We start from the raw sequence: 19,245 nt of genomic DNA, 5'->3' as shown, positions 1-19,245 counted from the left end.
TATAATTTAGTAATTAAAATTACCTTTAGTACATAGGAGAAACAAAGCCTATCTTTCTTGTTTTTCCCTTGAATTTTTGTAATTCTCCATGTGCTTTCTAAAATTCAAGCTAGCTAATGTAAGAGTTTTAAAATACTATATTTGCCAATATCATCAATGGGTTTGTGTGGAGGTAGGGGTAGAAGTAAGGGAATGGATATAGAGGGCTGGTAGTGGTTAATCCAGATTAATGGGGGAAAGCTGGGGGTGAGAGGGTCCAGTTCATTGTAGGGAGAGAACTTTCTGTTGGAACGTGCACAGTAAAGAGGCCTCCTCTATCTTTAGAACCGTCCAGAAAGCCTCAGGAATTAGAAGTGTGCCTTGTGGTGGCTCCAACCCTGAGTTAGCATTCTATTTCAATTTAATTTGCCAGCTTGTTTTAGATAAACTTAAGGGTTATGGATAAACTTAGCAGATGCTAAAGTGAACGTAGTAAGGCGAGGGATCTTTAAAAATAAAATTAAGGGATGAAATAATTTTAAATAAAACTTAATGCTTAGACATATAGTAATAAACAATACTTTTGTATTGGTATTGGGTTTGAAACACCATGGCTGGGTAATTATTGTTTTTTGGCATCATCAGTTTGGGTTTTTTCATTTCATTCATGTATTTAAATCAAATAGGTTAGAATAAAAATAATTTCTAAAGCAAATTTGGGCACCTCTAGTTTTTTTCTGTCATTCTTAATTTTAAACTTTATTTAGCTTTAAAATTAATAACTTTTGTAAATTACTACTTTTTTGAAATGAGAGGGATCAGCTCTGACACACTCAAGGCATTTGAATTTCAAATCAAATTTTTTGTAGTTTTATTCTTTTTCCAGCATTTTGAGGGCCACTGGGGAGAAACTTTACTGACTACTCTGTCTTGTCACTATAACCTTTAGACACAGATTTGTTTATTTTTCAAAGTATTTTTTATTTGAACATGGGAGATAGATAAAGGTTTTATAAGATTCTAGTACCTCAATAATGATAAAACTAATTTCTGAAGTTCTAATCATCAGTTTGGAGAAATACCAAAATTGAAGAATTTCAAGCAACTATAACCTTTGGATGATACATGATTTTTAAAAACTTGTATTTGTAAATCAGAGACTGAATTAGCAGACTTGTGTATTAATTAAAGCTCTCTGCAGGTTCTCAGTTACCTCAAAGGTTCCTAATGTCTTTGTTTAGATTTATCTGCTGATTGCATTTTCCGAATATATTTACCTGTCTGTAGAGGCCCTGGATTGAAAAAGAAAATTGTAAAGAGGACGATACACAACACCCTTAAGATGCTGTGTATATTCATTATTTAATGATATGTTAAGATCATTTCACTTAAATGTATAGTTTCCTTTTATGTTGAATGCTATAGTTATACATGGTTCCAGACTTTCAGCAGACAGTGTTTATTAACTTAAATACATCGCACTGTGCTTCAGATTGACATTACCTACAAAGATTACAGTAAATAGTGGCTTCTACTGTACAACTAAATACTATATAGGCTCTTAGCAGAAAGAAAAATTCCTTTATAAATTTCCTTAAATAAAAGCCTAACTGATCAAATCTTTAAGGAAAACTTTATTATATAGAATATTTATTTAACCATGACAATTTGAATGAATATTCACATAGCTTAATATTTTAATTAATGATTTTATCTACATAAAATGGAGATGATAATGCATTTTGGATGATAATATGCAATTGAAACTGTTATTTTACACAAAAAACCATGGGCCATATTACTTAAATTTCTTGGTTATACATTTCTTTATCACTATCTGAAATTGTTAAACTCAGTAATACCTGATATTGCCTTCACATCTTAACAGAATACATTGACTATTCTAACAGAAAATGCCGTTCTTAGGAAAGTTCTATTGTATTTTACTTATATGACCTCTAGGGGGCACCAAAAGATCTAATTGCAGGCATTGCCTGGTAGATTCCCGCAGCTGTTGATCTAGTTTTTACAATCTAACAGGTGTGTGGGGAAATGCGCTATCAGTTGAATAAAACCAAAATGGAGAAGGATGAGGCAGAGAAGGAACACAGACAGTACAGAACAAAAACTGAAAGGGATCTTGAAATTAAAGATCAGGTAAGATGACGAGTGTAACTGCAACGATTAAAGACGTAATTAAAGACGTAAGTTATTTATTTCTATTATATTGCTTCTAACTAATGGAACAACCCAGTTTATACTATTAAAAGAATTTCATTTATAGTTGCCTAAAATTATCACCTTTCACATGAAATGGTGAGAATACAACCGCCTGCATATAAAATCCCAATCTGACAGGTCATAAATATACATTTGGATATGTGTATCTATTACTTACAAAAGTAAAAAAAAAAAAATGTTCTAATGCACAGTTTGAACCTAAAATATACGTACATAAAGTTCTTGAAAGATGCCAACTTGAATCCAATTTTAAGTGAAAAAGTTTAAAATTTGTGAGATGAGATGAGTTGATATGTAAATATGTCAATCAAATTGATTGTTGGCAGAGCGAAACCAGTTTTAACTAAGATAACCATGAATACGTTTGCTCAAGAAGCCTTCGATACAAGGAAATTAGAAATGTGAGGGGGAAATTGTGCTTACTTCCATTTCAGTTGAACAGATGTTTTATCTTATATCTTTGTTGACATCGTGTAGATACTCCAGTTTTAACTGACGACGTGGATAAAGTTTTGAGAGAGGCAGTTCTAATAGACTCTCTTTGGATTTTCTATTTTTGTGGTACAGTACAGAACATTGAAGGCTTTCATTCTTCATATTCAATGAAAGCTGACTGATAAATCTATTCAATTAAAATGAGTTCTCAGGGTCAGTATTTTGAAAAAATCTCCACACTTTAAAAGTAGGTAAACTTAAAAGTAATTTTTTTTCAAATATATTTCTAGTTCATAGCTTTTTATTGTACTTTTGAGCATCTTTTTCCTTTCAACCCAGTCACCTCTCTATGCTGATAATGTAAAGGCAATTGGGGAAAGTATTAAAAATGAAAGTGATAATGAAATTTAGTACTTGAAAAATTTTTTCAAGTCATATCTTAAATCCCTGGCACTAAATTAACATCTGAACAACCAGAACCAGATTCTGCTTTTGTACCACAATATTCAGAGTGTTATGAGTTTTAATTTTCAGAATTTTCATTATTAATGTGTACGGATAATGAAACTATTTTATGGCATCCAGTTGGGGGCGTGCCTGATAGTGAAATTGAAAATGCTCCGTCTGCGACGGAAGGTCTAGCACTACACACACAACCAGACAGAACTTTTCTTTCCTTTCCTGATCTATTATGACTTCTTCTTCTTTTTTTAAAGGGTATCATCCTGGTATGGTCACTAGCATTGTTACCCAACATAACGACTTGGACTAATGGGAAAAAAAGAGAAGAGTGTCTGAGTTACTTAAAATTACAGGATAATGTTCTAGGGAGACAAGACACTGTCGGAATAATAAGCTTACCATACCACTTGTAAATGAATAACGTGTAGAAGTATTTGTAATATCTGTGTGTCAGAGCTCTGGCTCATTGCAATTAACCAGCAATGATGTGGAGGCCAAAGTGGCAGGATTTTAAAAGGAGCCGTTTTCATTTGTAAACATTTCCTGCTTACTAGTCAAACATTAGCAGTCTTCATAATGATTTCTAGTGCTGTTTTTAGATAAAGATGTGCCTTCTGAGGAGGTCAGAGGGGTAGGAATAAAACCTCGGAATGATTACAAGGTGTTTGTGATGGATTGTGCTTGTTATCATTTTCTCTTGGACAAAATGCGAGGAAATCTCATAGGTACTCTTTGTAACCGTTTTGTATTGAACAGACAGTTTCAGAAAAGACAGTGGTGGTGTCTCATTCCATGGGTGATCTGGAGAGGCAAAGCAGCAATGGTTCTTTGGTCTTTCAGCCATGACCCGACCTTCTGTCTGCAAGGCCAAAGAGCCACTCTGCTGGGCCACCATCTGCACTCAAGAGAGAAATTTACATGCAACTTTTAAAAGCTGGGCATGTGGAGCATTTGTCGGAAATACTCATAATAATAGAAAGTGTATTTAACTTTTAAAGTGTCGTACATTGTGCAATTCAGCATAACAAGAAGGCCATCTCCCAGTTTACAGACAAAGCGTTCCTTGTAATCTAGTCATTTGTTCATATTTTTGTTAATCTGGCCTCTGGATACATTTTTAAAGTAGGTGGGAAACTGTGAGATTGGAATGTAGTCAGAACAAGAGCTTTTTTGATGTATACAAAACAGGGCAAATGGTTGACCACCAAAATCATTTTCTTTGTGACCCGAGCCTTGACTCTGGCATAATTAGAAGGAAGGGTTAGCGGAGTGACAATAGAGATCTCTTCCTCCCACTTTCTCCTTTTCTTCTTTATATTGTGTCAGGAACCCATGGGCGGATTATCCTTCCCATCAACTCCTTTGTATCTCTTCAGTGTAGAGCGCTCCTGCCAGCCTGAGAGGACGCTTCTCGCACCAAAAAAAAAAAAAAAAAAAAAAAGGGACATTTGGTAGAGAGGAGAATGAAAAATCTGCGCCCTAGTTTTTATTTGAATTTTTTTTGTAGGCAACAGGTACACACACACACACACACACACACACAGAGTCCATTATGGGAACTGAAAAACATACAAAAACAATGTTATAATGAATTCCCACACATCCATCACCCAGGTTTATCATTTTGCCAGTCCTGTTCCGTCTCTCTCACATTTTTCTCTCCTCCTTCGTCGTCTTTGTCACGGTCTGTTTCTTCGTCCTCTCTTCCACAACCTCTTCGTCTGTCTCCTTCTTCTGTTGCTCCTTTTGCTGAAGTCTTGGAGGCAGATCTCAGACATGATGTTATTTCACCGACGAGTCCCTCAGCCTGCGTCTATGAAGGGTTTTTTTCTCGTGATCACTAGGTCATCCTCACACCTGACAATACGAACAATAATGCTTTAATATCTTGTAATGCCCAGAGCGTCCTCACACCTCTCTGACCGTCTCTGTGATGTCTGTTTTCACAGCTGGTTTACTCAAACCAGACCCACGGGTGTGTTTTTGTATGTCAGAGTGTTATGGTTTTATCTTCTTTAGTAGAGAATAAGGGGAAATGTTAGCAAAATTTCAACTTTCTTTATGTGTTGTTGTCTTACTAAATTTCACACATAAGTTTCGACCGTACTCTATATAAGGTGCGTCAGTGTCGTTCTAAAGAAACAGGAATTCGTCCTGCAGCAGCTGTGTGAGGGAAGTGATCCCCACGCAGCAACCCCAGCCATCATATCCCCTTAGCGTCTGAAACCCACAATTCGTAATTAATTTCAGAGCCTTACATTTAAGGTTGGGGAATGCTGCAGGAAGCCCTGTTATTACCCTGGCAGCGAGGTTAGCTTACAAGGGAGGCGTAAGTGGAGGTTTCCTTGCCACCTTCCATTCTAGTAGATGACTCTCAGAAAGTGATTCCTTAAAGCTGAGATCAGGGCATCGTGTAAAAGGAAAAGGCAGGAAAAAAGTGATGCTAGAAGTGTTACAATATAAAACATTGTCCTTTCTTTTATAGTCTCTCTCTCTCTCTGCTCCTCTCCTTCCCTCTCCCCCCACCCTTGCCCAGTTACGGTGTTCTGTGTTTGCCGTTTGACTTTGGACTGCGTCCCGCACAGGCACACTCACGGTGGAGTGCGGCCATGCAGATCCCTGGATCAGATGAGCAGAAAGTCCGCGTTGGGGTTGCTGAGTGTGCAGTAGTGACGGCAGTTGGAGGCAGGGGTGGTCACCTCCCTGTCCCGGGATGTCAGAAGTGACACACTCAACCTAATCTTCCCCAAGCTCACATCCGGGCTCCCGCCAGAGGCAGAAGGTGACACGACCCCACCCCCCCATCCTTACACTGCTATGACCTGGTTCTGCCCAAGGCAGAGGGCAGGCAGATCCCCAAGTAGGGGCCAGAAGAGGAAGCTTCAGGGGACAGGTGTCTGCGTCCCACCTCGGGGCTGCTGGGAGGCGGTGAAAAGATAAGACCATAGATAAGAGCGGGGGTTCCACCGTCCCATCAGACTTCTCTGACAAAACACAAATGCCAATTATATAATCAATCATTATGAATTTCGAGATGTCGACCACAGAGCATTGAACAGCAAAACTTGGCACCCGTCTAAACACAGGGTCCTGTAGGACCGCACCAGCCACTTGTCCATGATGCTGCCAAGGCCAGGGTGGGGGTAGGCAGGTGGAGGTTTGGTGTGCTGCTGCAGATAGATACACACACGCTTACACAAACAGACATGCACGAGTGTTTAACATGCCCATGTGCCCTGCATCCCTAGGGAGGGCTGCCCAACGCAGCTCGTGGGCCAGTCTGACATACTGCCTGTTTTCACAAATAAAATCGTGTTAGAATGCAGCCATTTCCGTTCATTCACGTGTTATCGATGGCTGCTTTCCTCTGCACAGGCAGAGTCGAGTTGTGGCAGAGACCCCATCCCCAAAGCCTACAAAGACTAAAATATTTACTATCTGAGCCTTTGTAGAAGAAGTTTGCCACCCCCTGCCCTGGGTATGGAAATAGAATTGAATGGTTTAAGTTTCTCGTGCCTTACGAGAAAGTGGAGCTTTGAGTTTGAAGACTCATCAGTCTTTGATACAACGTCATGGTTTTGAAGTATTTTGCAGTATGGCACATGGCCTCATCCCTGGTCTCTGAGGCATCTCGTAGCATTGCCCAGTGAGTGTGTGACTGGTTAGAATGTCATATCTTAGTAGTGGCACATGACTCAATAATGGCTTAGATGAGAGGGACGCCTACGTGGCTCAGTCGGCTAAGCGTCGGCTCAGGTCATGATCTCAGGGTCTTGGGATCCAGCCCTGCGTCGGGCTGCTTGCTTAGCGGGGAGTCTGCTCTTCCCCCCCTGCTCATGCTCCCTCGCTCTCTCTCAAATAAATAAATCTTTAAAAAAAAATAATGGCTTAGATGAGAGTGTAAATATAAATATAAAACTTACTTTGCAGTACAGTTTCTTTTAGGTTGGCAAAATTTTTTTTTTCAAGAGACAGACTTTTTTTTTTTTTTAAACCAGCATTGCATGTGTTATAACTTTGGAGTTGTGGCTACAATTGAGCAGGAAGCATTGAGGTTCAAAATTCCTTGAGCAAAGCAAATATTTTAGGGTAGGGCACATAAAAAAAAAAGTAAATCAGAAGATTTTGGCTAGAAAAATTAGGGCAGGAAAGAATTGGAGCTCCTGTCTCCAGCAGTGGGTTTCAGCACTTTGGTACTGACATTACATGTGGACTGTATCAACACAGGAATTATTTCTGAAGCTCAATTGAATTAATGAGATTGTTGGAAGAAGTGTATCTGTTTTGTATGGGTTTGTGTAAAGACAAGAAGAAGCCTTGCAAATCCTAAAAGCAGTGCCTGCTTAAGGCCAGAGAAACAAAAGCAATAAAGAAAAGTTGAAGAGTTGTACCTTTTTACTTTGAGAAGTCTAACATATTGCTTCAAGGACCTGACAGATTCTTTCAAGGAGAAAGTTAAACACCTGCCCTTGACCCTCAGTGTGGAAGGGATAAGAACAAAGCAATTTCATCACAGCCACTGGAAATCACAATAGCCTGAAAGAAGAACTTTCTGACAGTGAGAAGATTGGAGGAGATCGCAGCAACAGGCCCTGGAACTTTCTTCCCTGAAATTGCTAGTTTCAAACAAAAACGGCAGGATGCCAAAGGCCCGGCTCACGGACCTCCGAGGTCCACCCTCTCCTCCTGGACCGTGGAAGCATCCTCAGAATATTGCACTCTGTCTCTTAAAGTGGCTAGTAGTGGCATTCGTCTTTTCTACTTGTAATTTAGCATTAAAGCAAAATCCGCCTCAGCTCTGTTCTCTGCTTTGTGTCTGTAATGCCATGTACTCTCGTCAGAAGGCTTTGGGGGAATATATTGAGATAATGGGTCGCTTCTGGAGAGCCAGACTTGAGAGACTTTTCAACCACCACCTGCAGTCTCACTTCTGCCTCTAAAAACTGACTGGGAGAGGGGCCACTTGGGCATGCCGTTAGCACATGTAATCACTTGGTCCTGGTGATGACAGAGTTGCTCTCCACTGTTCTTCACACCCTCTTCCACTGCTGGAGGCGAAGCACATCCCGCTCCCTGCTCCGCGCTCAGGATGCAGCCGTGCATGCGAGGGGGCCTGGCCTACGCAGGCCAGTGGAGGAGGCACCGTGGGGGTGAGAGCTGGAAGACCCAGGTCCTGCCCTGAGGGAGTTTATATTCTAGCTGAGGAGACAGGGTACACATTTGAACATGCCTACAAAATACTTGCAAAGCAGCATATCGACAAGTGCAAATTAATGTAGTGTGAAGTTCATGCTGGCTCCAGCCCATGAGAGTCAGAATCTGGTTCCATGTGTGTGATGCAATAAAGCTTTTTTTTTTTTTTATAGCATCTTCCCTAAGTACACCCTAAAGCATTGTTCAGATAAATTTGTGTTCTTATCACAGCCTAACCAAGAATTCTGAGCAAATTCTTCAGCCTGGCGTGTGTCTAATAAATCAGCCTCTTTTGTTCCTGCGCTGCACGGCGCTTGAATGGGACAAATGGGATTATGTAAATAAAAATATCTTCGCTTAATAAAAGATTATTGAACTTCTCATTTCTCTCAAACATCAGGCAAAGTTAATTTCTTCATTTTAAACCATAATTTTGTCAGGAAAGTCACAAAATTAGCAGTGAAAAAGTATGTTTCTTTTTTTTTTCTTTCTTTCTTTCTTCCTTTTTTTCTTTTTTTTTTTAAGAAGGAGCAGTTCCAAATCGACCCAGTGAATAATACCAAGTTGGAGATCATTGGGGCATTTAGCACTTGGTAACTTAGTTAATGATTTGGGCACAGGTTTTAGTAGCAGTACATGTGTCATCATTCATGAAAACACAGCAGAAATTCAGACATTCCAAAAAGAGTCATTTGATTCTCCAGGAAAGGTGGTGATGCTGTTCACCATAATGATGTATTTTTAAAAAATCAAATGTGTAAGCAGCAACAAATATCTGAAGATAGCAATTTAGGGCAATTTAAGAGGGGGGCACAAGTAGGACATCAAGCAAGCCCATTTAGAACGCATATGCCTTATGGGGTAAACATTTAGAAAGAAATGTTTGTCTTTGGGTTAGGAATATAAAACTGTAAAGTAAACTCAAGGAATTTTTGCTGTATTTTCAGTTTCACTGGATGATCCATATTTTGGTCCTTAAAAAAACTTTTTGCATGCTTCCTTTGACGTTAAACGTTGGGCTCCCAGACCTACCTGCCTCCCTTGCAGAGCGTCTTCCTGGGCACCAACTCGGCCGCTATGGCAGCTACAGGTGGCCCGCGGCTCCTCGTGCATCCCCGCGGGCCGGCACGCTGGAAAGCACTAGACAGAGGACAGCTCCATGCGCTTTTTTTTTTTTTTACAGTCCAGAAATATTAGTACTGATATCCAGTATAAATATTACTAATTACTACAGATGTATACATTTTAAAACAATATTTATCCTATGAACATAAGCATGTGCACAGAAGCCAATAATTCCATCACCCAATAGAGCAAATTGTTTTCATTTTTCTGTTTTACCTTCTACTTTTTGTCCATATGCATGTATGATATTTGCAAGTAGTAAACATAGCCTAGGTATAATTTTGGTTTTTGCTTATTTCACGTAATGACATCTCCAGTATTTTTATGTGTTGCTGCCTACTCTTCACAGTGATCACTTTAATAGGGCCATTTACATGTACTTTTAAAGGAAAGAACAGCAAGTCAGGTTTGGAATAGAACAGACACTGTTACATTGTCAGAATTTTTTGTCCTAAGCTTATTTGTTGCTTTTAATTCAGCAATCATCTATCTCATGCACCATGTTGGCTGAGAATGGGTTTCTGTTTTCTGTTCTTAAAGAAGGGAAGGTGTAAGACAGGTATGCAAATAAATAAATGTCCCAGAGATCCTAGTAACTATAATTAGCAAACTCTACAAGGGCTTGGGGATTTAGAAGAGGGAGAGCTGGCATCCTTGAAGGATGGGTGGGATGTTGCCCAGCATGGATGAGAGGAAGGCATTCTGGTTGGGAGGTCCAATATGGCAGCTTGAGCAAAGGAATGGGAACAGGGCAGGGGTAGGGGTCGGGTTGCAATGTGGGAATGGAGAATGTATTCAAGGAAACACATGTGTCTTTTGATTCCATGGCACGCTAGTATAACTGACCTCAGTATCTCAGTGCCATGGCTCCATTGTAAAAGATTGTCCGTAGAAAATGGGCTTCTTTCTCTAAGGTTCAGAATCCCCATGCAATTGCCTATTATATAACATACTGCGTGCCCTGCAGTCGGGCACTGAAATCGTACTGTATTTGGGGAATGTTTGCATAAGTTTTTCATTTCCTTTGTAGTATTTTCTATGTAATGGAATAATTTTAAGATGTTCAAATTTCAGATAACATACAATAAAATGTCATTTTGTAAATAATGTTAGACTCAGGTAGGATTAGTTTTTAGAAATAAAGAATGCACAGTTACCTTAATAATTTGTGGAAGAGTTCTACATGACTACTGATAGACGGTAAAATACAGCGTGCAGGGTCTTACTTTACCTCTGCACTGCGGGTCCAAACACTTGACTTCTTGATTTGGCTTCTTGCCTAACTTCCTGAGCAAAACCTCTCAGAGCCTCACCTTCTCTCCCACGGATGTGAAAAGCTTGGAGAAGTGATAGCTAAAATTTTCTTTAGGTCGAAATTCCTATGTTTCCAGAAACATAGGAAATACTTCTCTGCCCCTCTTAATTATGAATTAAGTATTAATAAAATCGATATGAATTGCATGGCGTCTCAAGTGTCATTTCAAATTTTCCAGTTATTCACCTGACTTGATAAAGATGAAATTTTACTGTCAGCAATTTTAGATCATATTCTTTTCATTATGATTAATAACAGAACAATAAAATGTCTAGCCTTTAAAATAGTTGAATTTAATTACAAGATAGACTCTGATTTGCAATAAGGATTAAAGCCCTACTCTGAATTAAGAATGAAGGTCTATTGGAAGCGTTTCAGGCAACAGCAAACCGCCGTAAGGAAGTATTTTAGAGGAGTAGCCAGCTTTCCCCAAACGCGTGGAATTAAATATCCCCAGCCCGAGTGTCCGTGTGAACCCAGGACCCTCAGGATGTCAGGGGTGTTCTAAAACCTATATGTGGATATTTATCTTTGTGTGTATCTTACTACCATGTTACAAGAAGTATGACTAGCTGATGAGTTTTCTCAAGCAGAGCCTGAAGTCTTAAGTCTCTAAATGCTAAATTTAGGATACCTTTGACTTACCTCATCAGCCAGAAGAGAAGAGGACCCTAGAGTTGTCTCAGTCATAAAAACAAGAAGAGAAAAGAGGAGTGGAGGGTAAGGGGGGAAAAGTGGAGGAGAAAATGAGGAAGATTTTAGGAAGCATTCTAAAGACATTTGCACAGAGAACAACTGGGCTTCTGTGTCTACATACTCTGCGTCCCGTTAGACTCTAACTCAGAGAAGGCAAAGGTCACCCCAGATCCATCATTATGTCCCATCAGTATTTTCAGGAGGGATCCATGATAATAAGATTTTTTTTTTTTAATTGTAATTGCTATTATAACCTCCTTCTCCCCACATCTCCTGCCCAAACCATTACTGGTCGTTGAGAGTACTTTGATATAGCTTGGCATTTTTTCAGAAGATGCTTTCTAATCACATAGCAGTACAATTCATGGACGTGGTTGTTTTTTTCAGCCTCTCCCCTTTCATTGGCCACACGTGAAAAATCAAAGGGAGGGCCTCAGGTCATAAGGAGCAGTGGTCTGGTGGGCACGGAGAACCAGAAAGTTTGTAATGACTTGGTCTGTCCCCTCCATGTTGTAGATGATTAGAGAGAGGTGAGGAGGAGAAGATGCAGGTGAGGAGAGAATGATCACCTCATTTTTAGGCACTAATTTGCTTAATTAATCATTATTGGTAAACTATTATAGGTCACTCACAAATAGGTACTGGGGTTGCAATGAGATATGCTTAAAATAAAATATGAGTGTTGCTCGTACAACGCCTATAGTCTGGCGAGGAGGCAAATGTGACGAGGGCTCAGCACAAGGGGTGGCTTAGGTGGTGGCACAGAGTTCAAAAGATCCAACTCAGCAGCCAATTTTCCACAACGATAATAAGAAAATTCAATGGGTTGGGGCACCTGGGTGGTGCAATCGTTAAGCGTCTGCCTTCGGCTCAGGGCGTGATCCCAGTGTTCTGGGATCGAGCCCCACATCAGGCTCCTCCGCTATGAGCCTGCTTCTTCCTCTCCCACTCCCCCTGCTTGTGTTCCCTCTCTCGCTGGCTGTCTCTCTCTCTGTCAACTAAATAAAAAAAATCTTTAAAAAAAACAAAATTCAATGGGGAAAGAATAGTTTTTCCACAAATGGTGCTAGTCACGCTGCCTATCCATGCGTGAAAAAATGAACTTGGGCCGCTACCTTGCACTGTATTCAAAAACTAACTCAAAGTGAGGACCGAAATGTAAAAGCTAAATTTTTAAAACCCTTGGGGGAGAACAGAGGTATAAATCACCCTGAGCTTGGTCTAGATAGTGGTTTCTTAGATATGATAGCAAAAGCACAAGCAACAGAAGAAAAAAAATAGAGAAATTGGGCATCATCAATATTGGAAACTTTTGTGCTTCAAGGACCATAGGACACCATCAAGAAAGTGGAAAGACAACCCCCACCATGAGAGACCATGTTTACAAATCACATAGCGGAGAAGAGATTTATAACTGGGACTTATAAACCGTGCTTACAATTTAATAAAAAAGAACCCAATTTAAAAACAGGCAAAGAATCTTTTTTTAAAAAGATTTTATTTATTTGAGAGTGAGAGAGAAAGAGCACAAGTGAGAGTGAGGGGCAGAGGGGGAGGGAGCAGCAGACTCCCCGCTGAGCAGAGAGCCCAACGTGGGGCTTGATCCCAGGACCCTGAGATCATGACCTGAGCCAAAGGCAGACGCTTAACCAGCTGAGCCACCCAGGCGCCCCCAGGCAAAGAATCTTAATAGACGTTTCTCCAAAGAAGATATACAGATGGCAGAAAAAGCGTGTGAAAAGTTGCTCGTCATCGTTGTCTATCGGAGAAATGCAAATCCAAATCGAAATGGGCTACTACTTCACACCTACCAGAATGGATAAAATCCAAAATGGATAAAAACAAGTGTTAGCAAGGATGTGGGGCAGTTGGAGCCTCATGCATTGCTAGTAGGATTGTATAGTAGTGCTCCTGCTTTGGGAAAAAGTCTGGCATTTTCTCCAAAGGTTCAACATCGAGTTGCAGTATAACCCAGTAATTCCACTACTATGTATGTACCCAAGAGAAATGAAACATGTCCCCACAAAACTATGTTCATGAATGTTCATAGCAGCATAGGTCATAATAGCCCCAAACTGGCAATAACTTAAACGGACATCAACTAATAAATGAATGAATAAAATGTGATTGTATCTCTATATGATGACAATAAAAACAAAAGACATACTGGTACATTCCATAAAATGGTTCAACCATGAAAAGAGTACGCTGAGTAAAAGAAGCCTATCACGAAAGACAACATATTGTATGATTCCGTTTGTGGGAAGTGTCCAGAACAGGCAAATCAGAAAGATTAGTGGCTGCTTGGGGCTGAGGAGGTTAGGAGCCCATGGGGAGTACCACTAATGGGCATGGGGTTTCTTTGGGGGTAATAAAGTGTTCTAAAATTGACTGATGTCATCGTTGCACAACTGTGTGAATAAACTAAAACACACTCAGTTGTACACTTTAACAAGAGAATTGTATGTGAGTTATGTCAATAAAGCTCTTGCTTAAAAAAATCCTATCATAAAAGTCATATTTCAGCCTAGTCTGGAGCACAGCAGAGAGATAGGAAGGGAAGGTCATTCAGGCAAAAGGGACAGAATATGCAGAGGCTGTCTTCCATATATACCTGGGGGACAAAAGGAGGCTCGAGAGACGAGGATGGAAGACTGAACCCCAGAAAACTGAAATCACTTGCCAGAAATAGCGGAAAACCCCTTGAAGTCAGTCTATACCTTATTCATCCTTGTGTCCCCGGTACCCAGCACAGAGAAGGCTTACCACAAGTTTTATCTGTCAGTTGAATGAACGAGTAAATGAATAGGTGAGCTGAAGAATGAGCTTTCAATAGTGAGTAGTAATGCCTCACCTAGATGACACATCCTCCAACTCCTAGTTCATCTTTGTTGTGCTACGGCAGGCAAAATGTTAGTCAGAATCAAGATGCAAGTAACTTCTTTTGGGGCGCCTGGGTGGCTCAGTTGGTTAAGGGTCCGACTCTTGATTTCAGCTCAGGTCATGATCTCTGGGTCATGAGATCGAGCCCTGTGTCGGGCTCTGCACTGGGCGTGGAGCCTGCTTAAGTTTCTCCCTCTCCCTCTGCCCCTCCCCCTGCTCACACTCTCTCTCTAAAAAAGAAAAAGAAAAGAAAAAAGAAACTTCTTTTATAGTACTGTTTCTTTTTTTAGCAGTTAATTAGCTTAAAATGTTCGATCAGTCTTTTTGTATTTTACCACTCTAATAAGTGTGAAATGGTATCCCATTGTGGTTTTAATTTGCATTTCCATAATGATTAATGATATTAAACCTCTTTCTGGGTGCTTACTTGCTGTCCATATACTTTCATCAGTTATATCCACTCCCACACTGTAGTTCAAGATACTATCATCTTCACTGGTGTTACTGCAAGGGTGTCCTAACTGATTTCTCTTCCCCCTGTGTCTCCCCATTTTAGTCCCTTTGCAGCCAGAGGGACCCCATTAAAACCTGTGTCAGACCTTGTCGCTGTTCTGGTTACAACTATCTAGTGGTTCCCTGTCTCAGTCCTGGGAAAAGGCAAAGTCCCTCCAGAAATGTGCTACACAGTTTGACCCTCCCGTTCCTCTCTGTCTTCCTCTCCTAATTTCCTCCCCCATCACTCTGCTCCAGCTACATGGGCTTCCTTGGTGTTCCTCAAACACATCAGATACACCCCCACTTGAGGGCCTTGGTACTTGCTGTTCCCTCTGTGTGAACACTGTTCCCCATGATAGCCATGTGGGTCACCAGCCTTCAGGTCTTTGCTCTAATATCTCCAGGGCTTCAGAGTCTCACAGGCAGTTAGGGTCCCAGTAACTGGAGGGATGGGTGGGTAGAGAGGTCACCAAGAGGCTAGGCCCTGAAAGTAGATGTCTGAAATCTGATTTTCACTTCACTACCTACTACCTGGTGAGCTTGGGCAAATTACTTCAGACGTCCAAGCCTCAGTTTTCTTATCTATAAAATGAGGATAGATAAAATTACCACTTTAAAAAAATTTTTTTAAATATTTATTTGTTTTAGAGCGAGAGAGCACATATGAGCAGGAGGAGGGGCAGAGAGAGAGGAGGGGAGTGAGAGAGAATCTCAAGCAGACTCCCTGCTGAGTGCGGAGCCCAACATGGGGCTCCATCCCACGATCCCGAGATTGTGACCTGAGCCGACATCAGGAGTCTGTCACTCAACCAACTGAGCCACCCAGGTGCCCCTAAAATGACCACTTTACAGGGTTTTGTAAAATTTGAGATAATCCGTGTTAACCCTGTGGTACAGTACATGACATATCGTAACTGCTCTATTAATGTTAGTCACGGTTATTTTTACTAATGTCTTGATGACTGTTTTTCACATGCTCCCCCCCATCTCTCCCTCCTGTGTTTTATTTTATCTAGTTGCTTTCCAGAGTCATGATAACTGAATATGATGGTATGACCTGGCCAGTCATCTGAGCTTATAGTCATCTAGCTTCAGCGCTAGATTACTTTGCGGTATCATTTTGTGTTACGTGTTTATCAAATGGGTCTGTGAACTCTTACCGAGCTTCCGTTCAGTTAAAACCCCAAATGGCATAGGTCTGCTGCCCTACATTGGACCGTAAATATTGGTATTTGCAGTTGTCTTTCTGAAAGTTGATTATTTTGTTTGGACCTATTGTGTCAGCTGGTCTGAACCTCTTTGGATTCTGTTTTGACATCTCATCATAATAAATTAGCCATCTCAGATCTGAGTCACAGGCAGATCTGATCAGCACATCACTGGTGTTTTTAGTGAAGTCAGTGGTTTAAACAGTTTAGCACACATAGCAGAGCAGAACCCAGTGGCCTGTGGCTGGAGACCCCCCCCCCCCCCGCCCCATAGCTGGATATTTTCATTCTGTCTTCTATATGTTTGCTTAAACTCATGGTTTATTTTCTTGTTTGAGAACCAGACCATCTTCCTTCTTCAAAATACTTTTAGTCAAATCAAAGCACATTGACTTTTGTGCCTACTCTGTGCAAGTAGTGTGTGCGGGCACCATTGAGCCATATGACAGATTAGGTTGAGGCAAATACTGAAGAAATTAGGCATAGATCGCTAAGAAAGCAAAGCGCCTTTGTAAATGGGGATCAGATTTATAGTTGGCAGGACTTAAACCTGCGTTGAGAAACTCCCAGTGGAAGGGGGATGGGCCTGCCTGAAATCCAATTTCTTCATCTAAATAATCCAGATAAATAGAGTAAATTAGAAATTTGAGGAATTCGGGCGCCTGGGTGGCTCAGTTGTTAAGCGTCTGCCTTCAGCTCAGGGTGTGATCCCCGCATTCTGGGATCGAGCCCCACATCAGGCTCCTCCGCTGGGAGCCTGCTTCTTCCTCTCCCACTCCCCCTGCTGTGTTCCCTCTCTCGCTGGCTGTATCTCTCTGTCGAATAAATAAATAAAATCTTTAAAAAAAAAAAAAAAGAAATTTGAGGAATTCAACTCTGTAAAATCATTTTTTCAGATTTCTTCTCTTCAGTCTCTTGACCTACTGTCCTTTTAAAAGCGTGTTTGTATACATGTGTCAAATCATTATGCTGTATAGTTGACCCTGAAACAGCATGGGTTTGAACTGCTACGGCCCACTTATGCATGGATTTTTTTGATGTAGTACAGTCCTAAAAATATATTTTCTTCCTAATGATTTTCTTAATAACATTTTTTTCTCCAGCTTGCTTTATTGTAAGAACAGTATATAATACATAGAACATACAAAATATGTGTTAACCAACTGTTTATATTATTGGTAAGACTTCTGGTCAGCAGTGAGCCTTTAATAGTGAGGTTTTGGGAGAATCAAAAGTTATGTGTAGATTTTCAACTTTTTCGGGGGCCAGCACCCCTAACTCCTACGTTGTTCAAGGTCAACAGTAATACCATGTCATATGTCAGTTTTATCTCAATAAAAAAGTGTCCCATCCTAATCATTACCCTCTATTTATCTGTTCTATGCCTAGTTCATTTCTCTGTATGAAAATGAGTGAAGGCAAGAGTTATGTTACTTTTCTAATCGTCACAGCATGTAAATTCAGTACCTTATATGCAAATGTCTTCTAAACTATGAAAAGCTGTATATATACAGAGAGCCGCGGTGACTGAATTGAATAGATGAATTTACTCCTGTGTATGTGGACGCTGTTAATAAAAAGGGTCAGACTCAAACTATTTATCAGCTAAAGCATCTACTTTACATTGGAAGCTTCTTGCCAAAGTAGTTAGAAAATATAGGTTATTTTTGAGTTAAAGTGAAGTACAATAAATTCTTAAGTTCCCCAAATAGAATTTTACAGAAATATTTCTATAACTCACAGCTAAAGTGAATTTTCTAAAAACTCCCCATAAGGTGAGATCACGTATGCCATGTCTCAGTACAGAAGGATTTTTTTTTCAATCAGTTATGTCTCTAAAAATAAACCCAGTTTTGTTGTTAAAATTTGCTGTTTCCTCTTCACATAAGAACGTCTCCTTAATTTCGGTGAAAACCGTCCAACAAGATAAGGTTAAATTGTCCAGTTGTCCAGTGGAGGAGAATCCATTTTGTGTCCCGAGCAGAGTAGCAGCTAAGAGGTGAGTCGAAGACAGACATGCTGTCTCAGTGGTCAGAGCATTTTGAACCTAAGTACGTGTTCGGGGAAGAGCTTTGGATGCTGTGGGTGTGTTTTCAGTAAAACTCGACCTGTCTTACTCTCGTTAGAGTTTTATAGCCGGAGCATTGATGTGGATGTTCTCTGCCATCAGGCACACCAAGCAGTAGCAGAAAGTGGGGAAGCGGCAACAGGGGGTGACCTCTTGGAGGTCCAGTATATTTGTATGGGGCAGAAGAGGCACTGTATTCCCTCAGCTGTACCGTTAAGTGGTCTAGACTCCTTACGTGGGTTTTTTTCTTCTCAGTCATTTCAAACTAATGTGAAAAATTAAAATATGATTTTCTATAAAATAAAATCATTCAGTTTCAAGTGAAAGCCTGGGAGATCTTGAATAGGGCTAAAGTTTTGAGCTTTTCTTGGTTCGAGAGAAAAGAAATATGTTCTTTTGCCCTAGCACCATATTAAACAATAATACTGATAAAAATAAAATCCAACAAAATACAGTTTTTAATTAAGAAATGATATATATGGTCTCATGAAACTAGTTTTATGAAGGGGGATCTGAGACTTAAATTTGTTCTGATTGTCAGAGATTGACAGAATTTAGCTAATAGGAGAATACACAGAGCACAGAGAAAAACTTCTTGTTGAATAACAGTTGTCAGAAAAGAAACAGATGATGTGTTTTCTTTATTGCATTTAAAAAATTAATTATTGCCAATAGAAGCTTGTTGATGCTCGTTAACTGAGTTAACATTGTGGTTTGGCCTGATTCCACATTTGAATGGAAATGGGGTTCGGCGGGGCGTCCAAAGACTGGGTTGTAGTCCAGCTGAGTGAGCTTCAGTGCGGTGTTTGATTTGATCCCACTGGACCCCAGTGTTCCCATTTGTAAAGGGACAGGGTAGATAAAGATGATAACTGGGCATCTTCTATCTCTCACTGTTTCTTTATTTTTAAGGCCTGTATTTTTATTAAACTCTTGATGTGAACAGGGGAGTTAACACCCAAATGTTTTAAGATTCTCCCAAATGTTTTAGGGTCCTTTTGGTAAGAGCACATTTTAGAAGAAGTATGATCAGTGCGATATTTAAGGAAGAGGAATTTTATTTGATAAATTAAAGAATGCACATCGAGGTCCTGAAAGTCAGGTGCAGAATAACCCTAAAGCTTTCTTGTGTTTTCCCTTTAGGA

At 40.2% G+C, this 19,245-nt stretch overlaps 1 protein-coding gene across 6 annotated transcripts in view; it reads left to right on the top strand.

Annotated features, from left to right (window-relative positions):
• The window catches only part of SDCCAG8 (SHH signaling and ciliogenesis regulator SDCCAG8), a 226,102-nt gene that overhangs the window by 76,492 nt on the left and 130,365 nt on the right, over positions 1-19,245 (top strand). For 5 of the 6 annotated variants that reach the window (XM_045796075.2, XM_045796092.2, XM_045796085.2 and 2 more), the window contains exon 12: positions 2,020-2,136. The exons of the other annotated variant lie outside the window; for it this stretch is intronic. In XM_045796075.2, coding sequence (XP_045652031.2) covers positions 2,020-2,136 — 117 coding nt within the window. The remainder of the gene's footprint in view (positions 1-2,019; positions 2,137-19,245) is intronic. 6 annotated transcript variants of the gene reach the window in all.

This window comes from Ursus americanus, chromosome 2 (assembly GCF_024610735.1).
Source record: "Ursus americanus isolate L20-20 chromosome 2, mUrsAme1.1.p, whole genome shotgun sequence".
Taxonomy (NCBI): domain Eukaryota; kingdom Metazoa; phylum Chordata; class Mammalia; order Carnivora; family Ursidae; genus Ursus; species Ursus americanus.
Note: the sequence above shows the minus strand (reverse complement) of the source record. Positions and strands in the feature narration are given on the sequence as shown.